We start from the raw sequence: 18,842 nt of genomic DNA on the forward strand, positions 1-18,842 counted from the left end.
GTCAATTGACACGATATCAGTCAAAGTCAAGATGGTCAACGCCGGGCTTACAGTTATCCCGATCAGCAAAGGAGTAGTCGAGCGGACATCACACGGTCGGTCGAGGAATCATGGGCCGGTCGACAGGTAAACAAGTCGCTCGGACAGCCCGTCCGGCGTAAGGAATGACATTACACAAGAGAAGACAAGAAAGCAAAAGAAAACACGCCGTCTATCATTAAATATGAGGAAGCCAAGATAAAACAGAACACTACATTTATTATCAATGCACGGAAATAAAGACAAAAAAGTCTTCCTCTGGCAATTAATATCATTAAATAAGGATAGACGAACGATCACAGAAAAAGATATAAAAGGGTACGTCAGGTATGAGAAAGGCAAGATTTTCTATTTTTCTAGATTACTCACTCTCTTCCTGATTTTGACTTGAGCGTCAGAGGGCCAACGCTAGGGACCTCTTCCCTGGTTTGATTTTGTTTTGCAGGATTGAAGTCTTCACCCCGTCAATGGTCATCCCATCCCCGGCTTTCCAGCTTCCTTCATTCGGATAGGATCAATTTGACGCCGTTTGTGGGAACGTTGCTTGTATCCAAATAAGAAGATGAAAGATGTTGGACGACGTACAACAATGACACTGACGCAAGAGGAACTTGATGCATTAATACAAGCTCAAGTGACGAACATACTGGAGCAACAACAACATGTGTTGGTCGATCGGTCAATACATGAGCCCGCTGCCTCTGCAGCAGATCAGCGGACTAAAAGAGAAAGAGAAGATCGAGCGGATCAACTCTCCGCTCGGGAGCCAAATAGGAGATCGATCGGCTCCTATGGGAACGCTTGTAATGCGCCAATCCCCTTCAGCCGAGCGCTATCATGGGCTCCCCCAGTAGAAAGAGGCCGAACGGATAGAGACCAGGGATCTTCCTCGGATGAGGCACCCATGTGGCATGCACGAAAGGGACAAGTGCCGAGGGAAGATGACTCGCTCGAGCGAGTCAATCAACAATTTTCGGAGGAGATCCTAATGACCCTCTGCCGAAGCATTATACCCCATAGATGATCGGAGAGTATAATGGAACAACCAATCCCGACGATCATTTGGCTAAGTTTGACAACGTGGCCACCCTTCATCAGTACATAGACGGGGTGAAATGTCGAGTCTTCCTTATTATTCTGTCTAGATTGGCGCAACGGTGGTTCAAACGGTTGTCGAACAACTCAATCTACAGCTTCAAGGACTTCCGAGCGGCATTCTTACACCACTTTGCTAGTAGCCACCGTCACCAGAAGACTAGCGTTAATCTATTCTCGCTGAAACAAGGACCCCAAGAGGCCCTAAGGGCCTATATACAACGCTTCAATCAGGTGGCGATGGACATCCCAGCAGTCTTCTCAAATGTATTAGTGAAGGCCTTCACCCAAGGGCTCACCGAGAGAGAGTTCTTTCAATCGCTCATTCGACGACCGCCGAAGGACTTTGGACATCTCCAAAAGAAGGCCAATGAGTACATTAATGTGGAAGAAGCTCATGCGGTAAGGAAGAAAGAGACGACCGCCAATCCCGTAGTAGCATTCGAGCGACGTCAATCGAGCAGTCATCAACCACCTAAAGGGCCCTGGTCGGGAGCCCCCTTCGCACCAGGCGACTAAGCCACATGTCGTGCAGTAGGTGGTGACCGCTCGTCCAAAAGGAAAGAGGTGGACACCAATGTTTTGTGCCTTCCACTAGTCGACGACACACAACACCAGGGATTGTTATGACCTGGCAACTCCACGCGAATATCACTGTTGATCGCCACTTCCAGACCGGGGTCACCGAAGTCGATAAGCAAAACGAAGGAAGGAGGGGAGTACGACCGGGTCATGACACCACCATAGGGGCCGAATCCCTACCCGAGCCTTTTTCGAACGGACCAGACCGCCCGCAAGGGAAGAAGAAAACTGAAGTAATGCCATCCGAGGGGAGATAGGAATGATCGTCGGCGGTCTGACCGACGGATATTGTAACCGAGCAAGGAAGTTGCATGCTCGACGACTCAATATACATGCTGTCGGCTACAGCAAGGAAAAAGCTGAGGGACCCGAGATTAGCTTCGGCCCTAAGGATTTGGAAGGAGTGGAAGCCCCCCACAACGATGCATTAATCATCCGAGTGGTAATCTCCAACTATACAGTCCATCAAACCTTTATTGATACAGGAAGCTCGGTAAATATCATATACAGAAAAGCCTTCGATCAATTGCAAATTGACCGAAGTCAAACTACTGCCCATGTCAATTATGCACTACGACTTTACGGGCAACGAAGTATTGTCGATCGGCCAGATCAAGTTGGCCATCTCACTCAGAGAAGAACCCCTGAAGCAGACAAGAACCACAAATTTCATAGTGGGAGATGAGCCCTCGGCCTACAACGTTATTTTGGGGCAACCGACACTCAATGAGTTCCGAGCGGTGGTGTCCACCTACTGACAGAAGATCAAAATTCCTGGTGGATAACAAAGTAGGTGAACTCAAAGGAGATCAATTGGCCGCTTGACGTTATTACGTTGAGATGGTCAGAATGGAAGCACTAGCCGCTCGGAAGACACCTCGCTTGGAGGTGAATGCCATCGTTGAACCCGCCCCCCTCCCCCGACTCTGGTCTTGTGGGCACTTCGCACGACTCTAAAGGAGCCGACTAGCATAACACTATTTCAGCTGGTGTACGGAGGAGAAGCGGTGGTTCAGGTAGAGATTGAATAGAATCCAACCGGGTGCGACACTATGACGAAGGAAATGGTGAGCGAAGACTAATGGAGCTCGACTTGGTGGATGAAGCACAGGATAAAGCCGTCGTTCGGCTAATGGATTATCGACAACGGATGAGGTAGAACTATAATAGGAGGTGATCCCGAGGTCCTTCCAGGTCAGTTATCTAGTGTGAAAGAAAATCAAGTCGGCCGACGACGTCACCAAACTTGAAGCTCCATGGGTGGGACCTTACAGGGTCATACAAAAACTCCTCTCGGGGGCATATTACTAGAAAGACGAAAGTGGGAGACTACTCGAGCGGCCATGGAACACGAATCATCTTCAATCCTACAGGCTTGGGTGAGAGGTGCGTGAGCAAATATAAATACACTTGTGTATATACCTCTTAGATGCAGGGTCGACTTGAATAAAAATTAAAGTTTTCCAGACTCTTGGGCCGCCAGGCCAAGTTAAAATTCGAGCGGCGATTATAAACCCCTGTCTTCATCAACGGTCGAGCAGTGATCTTAAATCCTTGTCTATGTCAACGGTCGAACGACGACCTTAAACCCATGTCTTCATCAAAGGTCTAACGATGATCTTAACCCCCTATCTTCATCAACGATCGAGCGGTGACCTTAAACCCCTGTCTACGTCAACGGTCAAGCGGGAACTTTAAACCCCTATCTATGTCAACGGTCGAGAGGCGATCATAAACTCATGTCTATATCAACGGTCGAGCGGCGACCTTAAACCCCTATTTTCATCAATGGTCGAGCGACGACCTCAAACCCCTGTTTGCGTCAACGGTCGAGCGACGACCTTAAATCCCTGTCTACGTCAGCGGTCGAGCGACGACCTTAAACCCCTATCTACGTCAGTCGTCGGGCGTCGACTTTAAACCCTCGTCTACGCTAAAACGATCGAGTAGCGACCTTAAACCTCTGTCTACATCAGCGGTCGAGCGGCGACCTTAAACTCTTGTCTACGTCAGCGGTCGAGAGGCGACCTTAAACCCCTATCTACGTCAGCGGTTGAGCGACGACCTTAATCCCTCGTGTACGCTAAAATAGTCAAGCAACCTTGAAAACAAAATGGATCGATCAGCCAAGTAGATAAATTTTTGTCGATCGAATCAGAAGAAACATGAGGCCGCACGAGTTTACGTGATGCTCGAAAATCGAGTTGCAAAATTGAAATACAAGAAAATAATGGCTAGCAAGACGGACAAGCATTCATTAAAACTTTAAAATTTTCAACTGGCTCACACCAAATAATCTAATTGAGGCAAAACTCTCAACTGGCTCACACCAAATAATCTAATACATCGTCAGGCAACGACACAATCAGCTTGTCCCGACTGATGACCTTGCTTGATAGAGCGGCGGGGAGATAGTCGCCTTCCTTAAGTTGGCTGAACGTCAAGTAAACTAAGAGTAGAGGTACGAAGGAGTTACTTGGTTACAACCGAGAAAGTTATTGATCCAAGGAAGTTAAAAGCTCAGTAAACAGTCTCCTTCAGCGGAGAAACCTTTTACAGCGTTGATGGCTCATAAACAAATAGTAGGACAAACTAAACGCGTTTACAAGTGTTCTACAGAACCATTGGGATCAGAGTTGTATTTATAGCCCTGGTCGAGACACCTGAAAAAGTTTCAAGTACCTGAGAGGGGATAAACTTTTATTCCCGTCGCAACGAAACATGCCACGTAGCATTTCAGATAATTTTCTGCTCTGGGTGCTCGGAAGGGTTTCGGGTGCCCAGGACTAGCTCGGGGCGCCTCGAACCAAAAAATAATCTTTTGTTGATTTTTCGGTCCCGATCTTTCGCTTCGTTTCCCTGGCCTTGATCCGAGTCTTCCGCTTCGGTTCCGCTGGCTTAGGTGATCTTGGCCATCCAGAATAGGGCTCACCCGAACCCAATTTCTGGCCTTCTCGAGCAATCTTCCACTCTGGCATCTCGTCCCTTTGAAGCGTCGGGCGCCTCCTTCTCGTCTGCCCGCTTACTCTTCCATAGCTCCCCGTCCCTCAGACACACCGAGCCCGTCGGCTCTCTTCCATGTCATCCTTCTTGCTAGCTATATCTTTTGCTCGACTTCCTGTACTCTAAGTTCCTGCACACTTAGACACAGGGGTTAAATACCAACAGGATCTAATCAGACTTGATTGATCACATCAAAACTACCTTAGGGTACTAACACATGTATGGTTTAAAGCAGGTGCCCATCAGTGGTATCAAAAATTTGATCAAGTAGTTACCTCATTTGGATTTAAAGAGAGCTCTGTTGATCAGTGCATATATGTCAAGTTTAGTGGGAGCAAGTTTATTATACTTGTTTTGTATATGGACGATATATTACTTGCGAGTAATAATAAGTGTATGATGCATCAAATCAAGTCATTTTTATCTAGTAATTTTGAAATGAAAGATCTTAGTGAAACATCCTTTGTTTTAGACATACAGATCTATCGTGATCGTTCAAGAGACATTCTTAGACTTTCACAATAGTCCTATATTGAAAATGTGCTTATAAGATATGGTATACAGAACTGTACACCTGATGACACATCTGTGTCAAGAGATAATAAGTTCAGCTTGCAGCAGTGTCCATGACTTAAACTTGAATAAAAGAGATGGAACAATTCACATATGCGCCAGTAGTGAGAAGTCTCATGTATGTACAAGGTTATAATCGACCAGATATAACATTTATAGTAGGGATGTTAGGTGTAGGGTCGAAAAGAATTTAGATATCTCCATAATAACATGATATTATCCACTTTGGGCCTAAGCCCTCATAATTTTGCTCTTGGGCTCTACCCAAAAGGCCTCATACCAATGGAAATATCTTTTCTCTTATAAACTCATGATCTTTCCCATGTATTTTCAATATGAGACTATGTTTGCAACCTTGCAATCCCAACAATCCCCCCCTCAAACAAAAGACCACAGGCTCCCTAACGTCCAATTCTTGACCCACTAAGACTTTCTGCCCCTCCGTCCACCAGACCTATTAGGACTTTCTTGCCTAGCCGCAACTAGGACTTCCTGCCCCTAGGTCCATTCGACCTACTAGGACTTTCTTGCCTAGCCGCAACTAGGACTTCCTGCCTAGTGTCTGGTTCTCTTGATTCGGACACGGGAGCCCCCACTTTTTCGTTTGAGGTCAATATTCCACCCACATGGTTCGATTGGACCATGACTCTTGTGCACAGTCGGCGGTTAGTCATTCTGGCAGTCCGGGCTCTATTACCAATTGTAGGATTGTAAAGAATTTAGATATCTCCACAATGACATGATATTGTCCACTTTGGGCCTAAGCCCTCATGGTTTTGCTTTTAGGATCTAACCAAAAGGCCTCATACCAATGGAGATCAGATCATCTGGAGGTGATTGGATATTCAGACTCCAATTTTGTTGGATGCTTGGATAGCAAGAGATCTACTTTGAGTTATATTTTCATGCTTGCTGAAGGAGTTATATCTTGGAAGAGCGTCAAGCATACGCTAGTAGCCACTTGAACTATAGATCCAGAGTTGGTAGCATGCTACGAAGCATCCAATCACAGGATTTGGCTACGGAACTTCATCACAACATTACAGATCATTGATGGCATTGACAGGCCACTGAGGATCTACTGTGATAATAAAGTCGCAGAACTTTATGTCAAGAACTACCGTAGTTCGTCGAAGTCCAAGCACATTGACATCAAGTTTCTAACGGTTAAAAAAAAGTTCAGAGTAGTCAGATTATAGTAGAGTACATCAGCACAAATTCCATGTTGGTTGATCCACTCACCAAAGGCTTGGTAGTTAAGGTATTTCATGCGCATGTTGTGAATCTGGGAGTCCTTCTTTCTTATGGAAGAAGAACTCATTTAGTGGGAGTCTATATTTATTTTATTACTCTATATTTGATAATAAAAATAAACATTTTATTTTGATTATTATACGTACTTAAAGTTCAAAATATTAATGGGAATTTATATGTTTGTTTGACACTCTGACTGTGATAACATTATTTACTATTGATATTTAGCATTAGGTCTTTGTAAATATGATACAGATTCCTTTTGGAATCATAAAGTTGATCATGATTTGCTATTGCAGTTTAGCATAAATTTTTTCACAAATATGATCTAACCTCTTTTAAGGTCACCTTAGGACTAGTTGAAAATTGGCATATACTGATCGTATTTCATTTAATTTTCACTCTACACATCTTTATCTTGATATATGTCATTAATGACATTGGTATTGTGATTACTATTGGGGCTTGTTACGATAATATATAGTAGCTATGATCTCTTTAGTCCTATACAAATGATGTTAATGGACCAAATTGTTTACAGGGGTATTCTATACCCATAAAGTTTGATATCAACTGAAGTTTTACTTGTATTTCATATACAACTCACAAATAGTCCAAATGGGAGATTGCTGGTTATTATCTCTAATTGGTGGACTTAATTGTAAGTTGTGCATATAAGTACAAACTGAACCCGTTAAAGTGATCTAATTTAGGCTTATTGGGTTTTAGTTATTGGATTTAGAACTTTATGTAAAGAATATATAGTCTCGCATCTATTATCATCTATGAGCTGATAATAGATGTCCACTATATATAGGGTTGGTCCCCAAGAGTTTAGGGCTTTAATCTTGACAGAGCTTTTAGTTCCCCATTGACCTAAAGTTTTTTGGCATCGTTACCCCTAAGCCCCTTGGAAGACCTTCCTTTGCTTTCCACTGCAATCTCTTTCATAAGGATTATTTCTGGACGACGCTAAAGACAAGGATGACTCTTCAATCAAATTCTTTGTTATATTTATTTATATATTTATTTTTCTTATGTCATGTTTAATCGATAAAATGAAGATTTATGTTCATATATTTTTATATTTTCTATATATGAATTCTTATACTATTCTTATAATTTATGTGGCTTAGATTTTACAAAAAAAATATCATTATTTTTATTTTACTATTATTTCAAGATTTAATCTAGTTTAGAAGTAAGAAAAAAATATAGTGAATTTTATTTTTTGTTTCACCCCTCGAAAGATATTTAAATACTTATTTATTTTATTAAAATTTTATTTGATTATAACAATTTTGCTATAATTTTTAGTACAACAATTATGTCACTACAAACGTATTTGTCCAATCGATACATCGAAAGGAATCAATATTAGACTTATTAGATTCTTAGCCATTTATGTGAGATTGGAGATTCATAAAGACTCTATTTTATGAAATATATGAAAGATAAAGGAGGCATAGATAATTTATTTATCATCAAATAAAGATAATATTATAGCTAGCAGTCGAAAATTCTTTGGCCTTATAATATCCAAGAAAAATAGGTTGTTGCAGTTCGATACATCGTATATTATATTACACGTGCTGCTCGATGATTAATTTTTAATATTATCGGCTGTCCTGTAGATAAAAATATTCTTACTTAATTACTTATTGTTATAGTAAGTCCTAAGTTATCGTTAATTATTACCCGTCTGGAAGAAGAAAAAGACAAGAACATCATGTAACTCAAGGCAAATCCTCAAGATCAATTTTTTACGATCCAATAGATATGTATTGATGGAGATGAATGATCTCTATCAATTTTATAAGTGGAAGTCATCTATTCCATCAATATATATCTAGAGACCATCTCTTAGACCGTAAAAAGTGATCCAGAAAATCCGGGCTCTAATAATTAGGCTTCTCTAATAATCTGCTTGTCTCCACTACCACATGAGTAGTCGGAGTCGGTGGAGATATCAATGAACAGAGATCCTCTGATCCCGAATCCCTAGATCAATTATGATCTTTTATTCATTCATTGATTGAATGACTTAGATCCACTTATTTAATAGGTGAGGTCTAATTCATCCATTGAATGAATAAGACCTCTTCTAATTCAGAAAAATTTGGATCAAGGATCTTATCTCGATATCAATCAGACTGAACCGCCGTAAATCAATTTAAATCGGACGTGGTGGGCCATATCCGCCATGGATCTGCGCTTCAAAACTGCATTTCTGTTTCGGGAAATGCAGAGAGAAGAAAAGGAAAATGGAGAAGAGAAATGCTCTGCCATTTTCGCCTTCCTCCTCCCTCCGCCTGCGCTCCAGCGGCTTCCACGCCCCATCCAGAACCTTCCACAGCCTTCGCCCTTCCGTTCCACTTCCGCCGGTCGACCGCCGCCTCAACGTCGCGGCCTACGCCATCTCCCTCCTCCCTTCCCTGCTCCCCGCCAACCCTGCCCTCATCGACGCCGCCACCGGAGACACCGTCAGCTTCCCCCAGCTGCTCTCACAGATCCGATCCCTCGCCGCCGCACTCCGCTCGCGAGTCGGCATCGCCAGGGGCCACTGCGTCTTCGTCCTCGCCCCGATGCGCCTCGACATTCCCCCGCTCTACCTCGCTCTCCTCTCCGTCGGCGCCGTCGTCTCCGCCGGCAACCCTGCCTCCACCCCGCGCGAGATCGCCCACTTCATTTCCATCACCAACCCCCGCGTGGCCTTCGCCACCTCCGAAACCGTCGCCAAGCTCCCTGCGGGCCTCGCCGCCATCATCCTCGACTCGCCACGCTTCCGCTCGTTTCTCGACGGCGATGGAGGGGAAGCGGCTGAGGAAGTGGCGCAGTCAGATGTGGCCATCGTGAAATTCTCGTCGGGGACGACGGGGATGATGAAAGCGGCAGCGGCGTCGCATCGGAACATGATCGCGATCGTGGCGGGATTTCACTCGTTACGGAACCCGGCGGCGGAGCGTCGTCGGGGCGGACCAGAAGCGACGGTTCTGGGAACGCCGTTGTTCCATGGGATGGGGTACAACTTTTTGTTAAAAGGATTGGCGCTGGGTGAGACGACCGTGCTGACCGGGGGCAGGGCCAGAGTGAAGGAAATGGTGCAGGCGGCGGAGAGGTACCGGGTGAACTCTCTGACGGCCACGCCGCCCGTGGTGGTTAAGATGGCGAATTGGTCAGAACCGTTGGACCTGGTGGCCCTGGAGCACGTGACCTGCGGCGGCGGACCACTCCCGGAGGCGGCCGCCGTGCGATTCATGAAACGGTTTCCCAATGTTGAGCTCCGTCAGGTATCAATTTAAACAAAAGAAAAATAATTAAATTAATTAATTTCAATTTAAACAAAAGAAAACATAGATGCATGCAACTCATTGTTCAACACACTGTGCCTTGATTCAAATTATGATGTATGACTTTGATTATGGGAATAACTAAGGTTATATGTATTTAATATTATGATGAATAAAATATAATTTAATATTATTTTATTTTATTTAATTTATTTTAAAATTTTAATGTATAATTTAATATAATATTTATTGTATTGTATTATCATTCGTTACAAAATCAATAATTTACGTTTTTTACTTTATTATTTTTTTAGTTTACATTTTTTTTAAATTTAAGTTATTTTACCTTTACTATAGTTTTTTTAAAAATACAAATTTATTTTTTTAATAAAATAACAGATATTTTTATTTTTTATTTAGCCTTTATAATTTAAAATAAAATATTCATTATAAAAATTTTAAGGTATTTTTATCTCAAAGTATAAATATAAGGAGATATTTTTGATAAATTCTGAATTGTATGTCTTTTTTATAGATGTATTAATTAAATTAAATAAGATTTTCGATAATTTTAAACCTTTTTCCTTTCCTTGAAGTAGCAATAGTAAATTGAGAAGCAAGAGTAAATTCTCTTTTACTGCTTGGTTGTTTACTTATACATAAGTAGATATTTTGCTTAAATGATCTACCATTTGTAGATTTATGGATCCTCGGAAACTGGAACGATATCAATGATGATAGATCAGGACGAGTGTCGTCGTCTGCGGTCGGTTGGCCGTCTCGTCCAAAACGTTGAAGCTATGCTTGTGGATACTACCACAGGAGAAAGATTGTCAGTCGGGCAGACTGGAGAGCTATGGCTTAGAAGCCCTTCCATCATGCTAGGTTTGTTACCCAATCCATAATCAAATGAAAGGCCTTCCATCATGCTAGGTTTGTTACCCAATCCATAATCAAATGAAAGGCGAGAAATCTTAACTCTAAACCCTCACATTTGTTTGTTTGTTTGTTTACCAACTCAGGTTATGTGGGAAATGAAGATGCAAATGATGCCACCTTCGATTCCAGTGGCTGGCTGAAAACAGGGGATCTCTGCTACTTTGACGAAGACGGGTTTCTTTTCATTGTGGATCGGTTGAAGGAGTTGATAAAGTGTGGAGCCGCCCCGGTGACGATAAAACTCTAACCATAGAAGTAAAACAAATCTATAGAATAGAATTTTGTTTATGCCACTTTGGATGAATGCAGGTTTCACCTGCTGAGTTAGAGCATTTGCTTCAACTTCTTCCCGGCATTGCCGATGCTGCTGTGGTTCCGTAAGTTCTAGCCAGTTAATCTAGCTTTTGTAGAACTTGAAATTCGCTGGGCTGAACCACCAGTGTTCTCATCGGCAAGACTTTGAAACTCTGCACCTACTTCAACTTAATGTTACAGAAGGAATATAATATATCATGTAATCTTTTTCTTATTTGCCAAGAGACCTTAATGTGGTTGTTTGCTAAAGAACAGATATCCTGATGAGGAGGTAGGTCAAGTGCCCATGGCTTTCGTAGTACTACAGCCAGGAATCAACCTCAGTGAAGAAGAAATAATGAATTTCATAGCCAAGCAGGTTTATCTTTAACTTCACCCTTTTTTTTATTCATTTAATCAAATCTTCTCTTACTCAACCGGTCTTGATCTTGAAGAAAATAAGATTAGGACTGAATCCTTTATTTTCATATTGCTGTGTAATAGGTAATACCATACAAGAAGCTTCGCAAAGTTGTGTTCATTGACTCGATACCCAAAACACCAACTGGAAAGATAGCGAGGGCAGAACTGCGCAACCATTCAGTTTTCAGTTCCATTTCTAAACCATGATTGTACATAAAATCCTATGTATTATCAACACTTATTCCAAGTATGAAAATAATCTCTTCTGGAGAAGAGATGGAATTCTCCAATCATAGGTCCATTTGTTTTGCTTAAATCTGGCTAAAACCCTGATTTTTAACGAAGAGGAAGATGAACAATAGCGAGGTCGCAACAAAGTCCATCACAGTTGAGACTGGAAGTATGTCCATGTGCTTGTGGTGTTCTAGATGGTAGATAATCTTTTCGCCTTCCTGCTATTTGCTTAATACAATGGCAAAGGACGAAGCTGTAGAATTAACATGTCAAGCTATTTCTCAAGCAAGGTTTCATGACATGATGGAGTAACTAGTGGAGTTGCTACTGTTATGCCACAAACTGACAAACAACATGCATTTTCTAAGACTCCCACTGATGATCTCACTTTACCCTGCTGCTCACATAATTACCACCACCTTTAATCTTAGTTGATACTGGTCTGCGGCCTCCCTAGCCAAGTTGGAAAATTTCCTCTGAAACTTAGATACGACGGATTCTACTGTATACTCTGCACCATTCACATGGCAGCATTGTCGCCAGAGGGTGTTTCCCTCCTCGCCGTGTCTGAAGATCCTGAATCCACCCTCGTCGCTGGGTGGAGTGAGGACGATGAAGACCCAAGACCCCTGCTGCGGGCCAGGAATTTCCGGCACCAATGTCACCGGTTATGCCTACCCCTGCTGCCGCCTGTGACACCCCCCGCCTCCAGAATCTTGACCTCTCCAGGAATGCCAGCCAACCCCCTCATGCTTGAGCTCCGCCGATTCAGCGGCTGATTCTGACTGGAAACTGGCAGTTCTAAACCATCAAACACAGGATAGTGCCGCTTGCCCTAAGCATAATTGTAGCTTGGACCAAGTGTGATGCGACCTATCAATGCTTGAACCATGTCTAACCTATCCAAGTCCCCCATCTAACCGTTCCAAACAATATGCTTGATTGGTTGATCCGCTCAATCCAACTGATCCATTTACCCGTTCCATTGGAAATAACTATTTATGAATAAGAAAGAAATCATAATTTCATAAGAAATGAAATTCCCAATTCATATTTACAATCAAACATTAAAATAATTTTTTTCATATTCAAGAGTTTGTGGAAAAGCTTCTCTTGATGACATTATACTGCATCGAGGTTTTCTTTTTTCATCTAAAATTTCAGGAGTATGTATCCTAATTGTGAAAATAAGCATCCTCCAAAGTAAGTTTTTAGAGGAAAGTTGCAAATAAATTTCCCAGGATTTCGGAAAATAAACCATGCCATTTGAATAGGAAAATCTCTTTCTCTAATTTATCGTATGGGGTACAAATATAAACTAACAAAACAATGGACGAGAAAGAAAAGAAAAGAAAAAGTACATGAAGAGTTATGCAACTTCAGAAGTTGTTACCTCAATTCCCAAAGATATCAGATCTTCTTTAAGAGTCTCTGCGTTTCTGAAATGCAAACCAATCATCCCTGCATCTTTAGCTGCCTCAATATTTACCAACCTGAAATTGAAGTTAAGTACAAAACTTTTTGTAGTTCATAGCACTCACAGTTTGATCAAAAATGTCAAATGTTGGAGTATGAATAGCTAGCATAAACTTAAGAGTTTGGTTAAACCAGGTAATGTAAGAACCTGTCATCAACGAAGATACAGTTTGCTGGCTCAACTCCAAGAAGATCCAGAACTTCCATATAAAAATCTAAAGCAGGCTTACGTTTTCCTATAAGATAAATCAGTAGTTTGGGATGCATTAGTATACACTTTTGTGGGTAAATGGTAGATTAATCATAACATTTATTAGTTCAATGCACATTGATAAGGATCATAAATGTGTATTTTGGCCTCCACAGGTTGGTGCAATTGGTACATGCATGGATGGTTGCTCAAATAGGTCTTGAGGTCAATTTCTAACTTATGCAAAATATCTCACTAGGTGCTTGCCATGCAAAGGGCTACTGCGTTAGGGCAAATGCCGCTGTGGTTTACCCCTTCCAAAGAGTGTGGGGTCATTCTGGAAGGGCTGCTAAGGTGATGGCTTCACCTTTTGCTCCAATAAATGTGTATTTTGAATGAGTTTGATATGTAGAGACAATGAATTCAATGGAGAATATTTAGTTCCAAGGTAATATTAATTAATTCTAGACAAAATTCAGTTCACAATTTAGCATTACCCAGAGTCTTTATCACTGTTGTCTTTTTGTTAATTATCTATGCTAGGCAAAAATTCTTACTGCACAAATTCATTATTTAAACAATTCAAGTTACAATATCACAAGTCACAATTCAAGTTAAACAAATAACAGCCTTGTGAAGAAATATTACCAAGTTTACAGGAACAAAACGTCCAAGACAAATACTTTGACAATTTTAACTTGTCTTCGATCATTATGTACCTGTAAAATAAAGCCCAAATAAATCAAATAAGAAATATGCAAAGGTTGTCCATGAGGCAAACATACTACTTAAAGCTAATAAAATAAAACGGGACTATGAAGTTTGCTAGATAAGCCTGAAATGAGACTATAGCATGTTAGAAACAACCTTAAAAGCTGATTAGGCACACAGACTACAAAAGAGAGCTATGGAAGTTTGCTAGAGATGCCTGAGGCAAAACTGTAGTATAGAAATAACCTTTCTTCTATTCCCTTTTTTCTTTAGCCTTCCATTTCAAGATTCTTCAAATGAATATTTAGAATCAGCTGTTTTGATAAGAAAAGGCGAACGGAAATCATTACATTATGAGGAGGCCAACTTAACTCACCAGATTGGATAGTTAGTAAACGCATGTAATTCATAGCTTTTCAGTTTCAAATTTTTGAGCAGTGCCTCAATGCCATCAAGATAAGAATATCCTCTTACCATGCATTCTTTGAGACCTAAAGAAATCATGAAGTCAAACACCATGCACAACTGGGAAGAAACAAAATGAAAGAAACAAGGTGGTTATTACCATCAACATTCCTGTGCCGACAAGAATTGCACTTGACCCATTTGAGATTTTATTTTCTCATCTCTCAGTGAGCATCTTGCAGTGGAATTGCAAATTCCGTTTGGTTTTAATGTCTAGTTCCTAGGTTAATTTATTGTAAGGATTAAGTTACCTCTCCTAAATGGTACTTTAGTTCATTTGCAGAAAATGCAGTCAAGTTTAGCATCAATAGTGTGAACCAAACTGACCCATGTAAGTGAAGCTAAAGAAGTTAAGAGTGGATGCAAAGTTGCTAATAAGTAATAACAACTCTAATTAGTTGCATACATTTTTTTAATTGAATTATGATAAAGCAAATGCAGCTGTAGCATTGTAGCAACATTCGTGTCCACATAGTGAAGGTCAAGGTATGTAGATAGTTTCAAGAAAATATGTCAGATGCCTCCAAGTACAAATTTCAAAATGTATGGTTATGAGAAAATTAAAAACAGTTGATTTTTCCCTACAGAAAAAAAAAATTGTTCTTACCTTCCAAATCAAAAGATCTCCCATCTTTAAAGAATTTCCTAGCAAGCTCCTTCTGAAAGGAAAAATAATGTTAAAAATAGTTAATGACACATGATGAATAGAAAAAGATTATGAATGCCTCTTATATATCTCAAAGTGGTTGTGAAACTCTTATATATCTCAAAAGAGTTTAATCTCATTCATAAATGAACCATCTCTAGTTAACAAAGGTGTGCTGAGAATTATTTAACATGAAATAGAGCCACAAAAAAAAAATCATCAACACCACTACTATAATATATGATGAGAGGAAATTAGAACATCCCTCAGACTAATTACCAAAAAGGAAAACATAGAAGAGATAAAGGAAGGAAATATCTGGATTAGAGATGATTAATATCAGAGAAGATTTTTTCTTCCAGAGTGTTACCTCATCAATCAATCCCTTCTCAAACTCTACCCATGAAGTGGGGTGTTTCTCTTCTAAAAGTTCTTTCATAGACATTCTGTAAATGGAACATTATGAAAAAAAAAAAAATTACTTGATAAATAACATAAACACATCCTGGCCATAAAATAAAAAATAAAATATATTGTAATGAGTGTTAAGAAAGTCAAAGGACTGAGTTTCACAACCATATCACAATTTTTATGTCATGTTAGATTGGTTGATCATTTATTCCAAAATCAAAAGAAAATACTTGATCTATACTAAGAAATTCTAAATCATTTCTCATATGTTCTCATGCTAGTGAGCTAATTGGACTGATCCAAGACTAAGAACTCATCTAATTTAATTATTTATACATTTTAATTATTGACAGTGGTAGATTCTAAAAAATGTCCATATTGCTGTTGGAAAATAGTATCTTCGGTATTGTTAATAGCTGAAGTAAACCACCACAATAAGCAATGAAAGACCAAGGAAACTAAAGTGCAACAAAAAGTTTTGTGATTCATAGAGAAGCTTGTAGTACTCTTTCTAACACACTTTTTAAAACGAGAAAGAAAATCAATCTAGATAACTAAAATTTGACAAATAAATTTAAGCAAATCTAAGCAATCACGTTGGTATTAGATATAGCACCAATTCTTTGGAGAGAACAATGGTTCAACAAGGGCATATCTTGCCTCCACCTCCATAAGGTGTTACGATATGGCCCTAGATAATAACATCGCAATTGAATCATTGACAAGACTATCTACAATGGCAATGACCATCCAATTCAAGCATAAGCTACCAAGGAAGTTCCATCTCATTTACCAGCACATACACTATGAATGGCTTTTCTTACACTATCACTTGGTGGAACCTTCTCAGCATCCTCAGTCTACCCGCCTAAGTCAGTCCAAGTGTACACCTGGATGCCTTGGATTTGGACTAACATCTACTGGGACAGTTATATTGATCATTTTCTGTTGGCTCCTATGCAATCAGCTGCTATTAGATCTATGCAATCGGTTGCTATTAGATCTTATTCATAAACTCATGCTTATCCTCCTTATGATAACATCTCAAATGTGTTTGATGCAAGCATAGTCTGACGTCATTTCATCTGTTATCTTTTATTTACTCACTTCAATATGGATTTTTCCATTGTTTCCTAATCAAAATTAATTATCCTAATGAAATAAAAGTTCACAGGACAGCTTAAATTCATTCAAAGAAATTCCACGAGTTAGGTTTTAATTAATTGTGTCAGCCTCACATCAGATGGAATGTTACTAACCCGAATGCATAATCCTAATATATCTATTGACTTGAAATTTTAAATTGATCATCACTGAGAGATAATTCAAGACATTGTACATAAAAAAAAAAAACAGAAACAACTACTCAAAGAAATATGTTATTAGATCTAAATAATATAAAGTTCTTTGTCAGAGAAAGGGATCTAATACATCGCTGACTATTTGTCGGTAGGAAGGAGATCGCGAATTAAACTCATAATATAGTGCAGCCTTAATACAACCTTAAGGAAATCTAATTAGTTTAACAGCCATCCTGTTGCTTCTCATATTATGTCAGAGTACAAATCCACTGGCTAAAGGTAAATATCGGGAGCAGCAATCATCCATTTGTACTAGAAATTGATGCAATCACATAAAAGAAAAAGGAAACGATATCCCAACCATTTTAGTTCATTTTTAAATCGATCAGATCAAAACATCTACCACGATTTTGGCATTCCCAGACTAATCCGCAGTAAATTATGAGCACAAAAGGCAAAAGATTTAGCGAGGGAAAAAGCCATCTTTTCCCAGATGATTCGTCAAAAAAGAAAAAGGGATAAGGAGAGGAAGTCGAACTGGAAGAAGGCGGGGATGTCCTCGTAGAAGGGATCGCGGACGAGCGTGTCCATAACGTCGAACAGCAAAATGGGGAGCTTCCGATGTCGCCGCAACCCAGAAACGCTATTTAAGGCGGTGGCGGCCATGACCCGTGTTGCTTTCGGAATCGGGGCGATGGATGGAGGCCGGAAGACTACGACGGCCATTAAGCAATAATTGAAACTTGTAAAGGGGGAAAAAGAGTAGATCTTTTGATCTGCATCTCCAGTCACGCGATATAGACGTGCTATAAGTGGATAAAAGAAGGACATCCCAACAAATTTTCTAAAAAAAAAATTAAAAAAAAATTGATAATCTCAATTAATTTAAGTCCAAATTGTTCAACAAAAATTGTTTACTAAAAATGATCTGGATTTCTTTTCTAAACCGTCTGTTTACTTCACTCCAAATTAAATTTCAATTACAATTGTTTCAACAAAAATCAAGTTTTAAAATAAGCTAGTTTGGAGATTATAAGAAAGCTTTAAGAATGTCAAAAGGATTTGAAATTCCTAAAATTTAAAATTAATGTGGATCTCTACCAATATTTATAAATTTATTAATATTATTATTAAAATGTTTCAATGATGATAATATTATGCGCATAATTGTAATTACATTTTCCTTAAAATATTTGTGTGATTTTATTTATAATTGTCACATTAATTGTGGAAATAGATGACCTTCTCTCTATCACTTAGAGATCGACACCCTACTAAAATTCAAATTCTGATTTTTTTTATTTGTTTTTCCTGAATATTTTACTGCTACACCACACCTATAAGACTTTGTTTATCATTATTATTTTGATAACCTATATGTCTAAGCAAAGCTTAATTAATTCCAGAGATAGCCGACTTTCGCTCTGACAGATTGATATGGTTGTATCTATATGGATAGTTCTAATAAATTTTAAAATTAATTTTCAATATATATAAAAATATTTCATTAAGTATCTAGTATCCCTGAACAAAGGGTCTTATAAAGACTCAGAAATCAAAATCGAGTAAAAAGTCCTTCTCCGTATTAATCAACTATAGCATTTCGATTTATTTTCTTAGAGCACCCACGTTAATTACTCTATCTAAAGATTTTATCAATTTTGGATTAGGTAGCTAAAAAATCTTTACATGAGCTACCTTATCTATTCTCTAAATTTAGATTTGATGAATAGTGATTCTTTAAATTTAGGGAATGAAATCACTACTCTAAAAATAAAATAATATTTTTTTTTAATCTCTCTCCTTTCACTCCATTTTCCTTCTTCCACTTATTCCATAAATATAATAATAATAAAAAGAAGAAAATAATAAAAAATTAAGGATGATAGAAATTTTAGGGTAGTTGATATAGTGTG

At 39.4% G+C, this 18,842-nt stretch overlaps 3 protein-coding genes across 4 annotated transcripts in view; 2 read left to right on the top strand and 1 right to left on the bottom strand.

Annotated features, from left to right (window-relative positions):
* LOC121977001 (4-coumarate--CoA ligase-like 7) overlaps window positions 1–11,736 on the top strand; it is a 31,700-nt gene extending 19,964 nt beyond the window's left edge. The window contains exon 6 of the mRNA XM_042529468.1: window positions 11,574–11,736. Within this exon, the coding sequence (XP_042385402.1) occupies window positions 11,574–11,699 (126 nt within the window). The 3' untranslated portion in view covers window positions 11,700–11,736. The remainder of the gene's footprint in view (window positions 1–11,573) is intronic.
* On the top strand, window positions 8,800–11,455 carry LOC121977003 (4-coumarate--CoA ligase-like 7). Of its 2 annotated transcripts, XM_042529469.1 has the most exons (4): window positions 8,800–9,836; window positions 10,535–10,721; window positions 10,859–11,004; window positions 11,085–11,455. In XM_042529469.1, the coding sequence occupies exons 1-4, from the start codon at window positions 8,811–8,813 to the stop codon at window positions 11,154–11,156; spliced, it is 1,431 nt and encodes a 476-aa protein (XP_042385403.1). In that variant the 5' UTR covers window positions 8,800–8,810; the 3' UTR covers window positions 11,157–11,455. The 2 variants fall into 2 exon arrangements, with proteins under 2 accessions (XP_042385403.1, XP_042385404.1); XM_042529470.1 differs by lacking the exon at window positions 11,085–11,455 and having other exon boundaries at window positions 10,535–10,769; window positions 10,859–10,980.
* Window positions 11,737–12,991: 1,255 nt separating the features above from the next.
* On the bottom strand, window positions 12,992–17,734 carry LOC121977004 (flavin mononucleotide hydrolase 1, chloroplatic-like). The gene is made up of 7 exons (XM_042529471.1): window positions 17,465–17,734; window positions 15,585–15,660; window positions 15,176–15,227; window positions 14,480–14,594; window positions 14,041–14,111; window positions 13,351–13,438; window positions 12,992–13,219 (listed from the first exon to the last, which is right to left on the bottom strand). The coding sequence occupies exons 1-7, from the start codon at window positions 17,650–17,652 to the stop codon at window positions 13,096–13,098; spliced, it is 714 nt and encodes a 237-aa protein (XP_042385405.1). The 5' UTR covers window positions 17,653–17,734; the 3' UTR covers window positions 12,992–13,095.
* Between the last annotated feature and the right edge of the window lie 1,108 nt (window positions 17,735–18,842).

The sequence above is a fragment of the Zingiber officinale genome, chromosome 4B (genome assembly GCF_018446385.1).
Source record: "Zingiber officinale cultivar Zhangliang chromosome 4B, Zo_v1.1, whole genome shotgun sequence".
NCBI classification, from domain to species: Eukaryota; Viridiplantae; Streptophyta; class Magnoliopsida; order Zingiberales; family Zingiberaceae; genus Zingiber; species Zingiber officinale.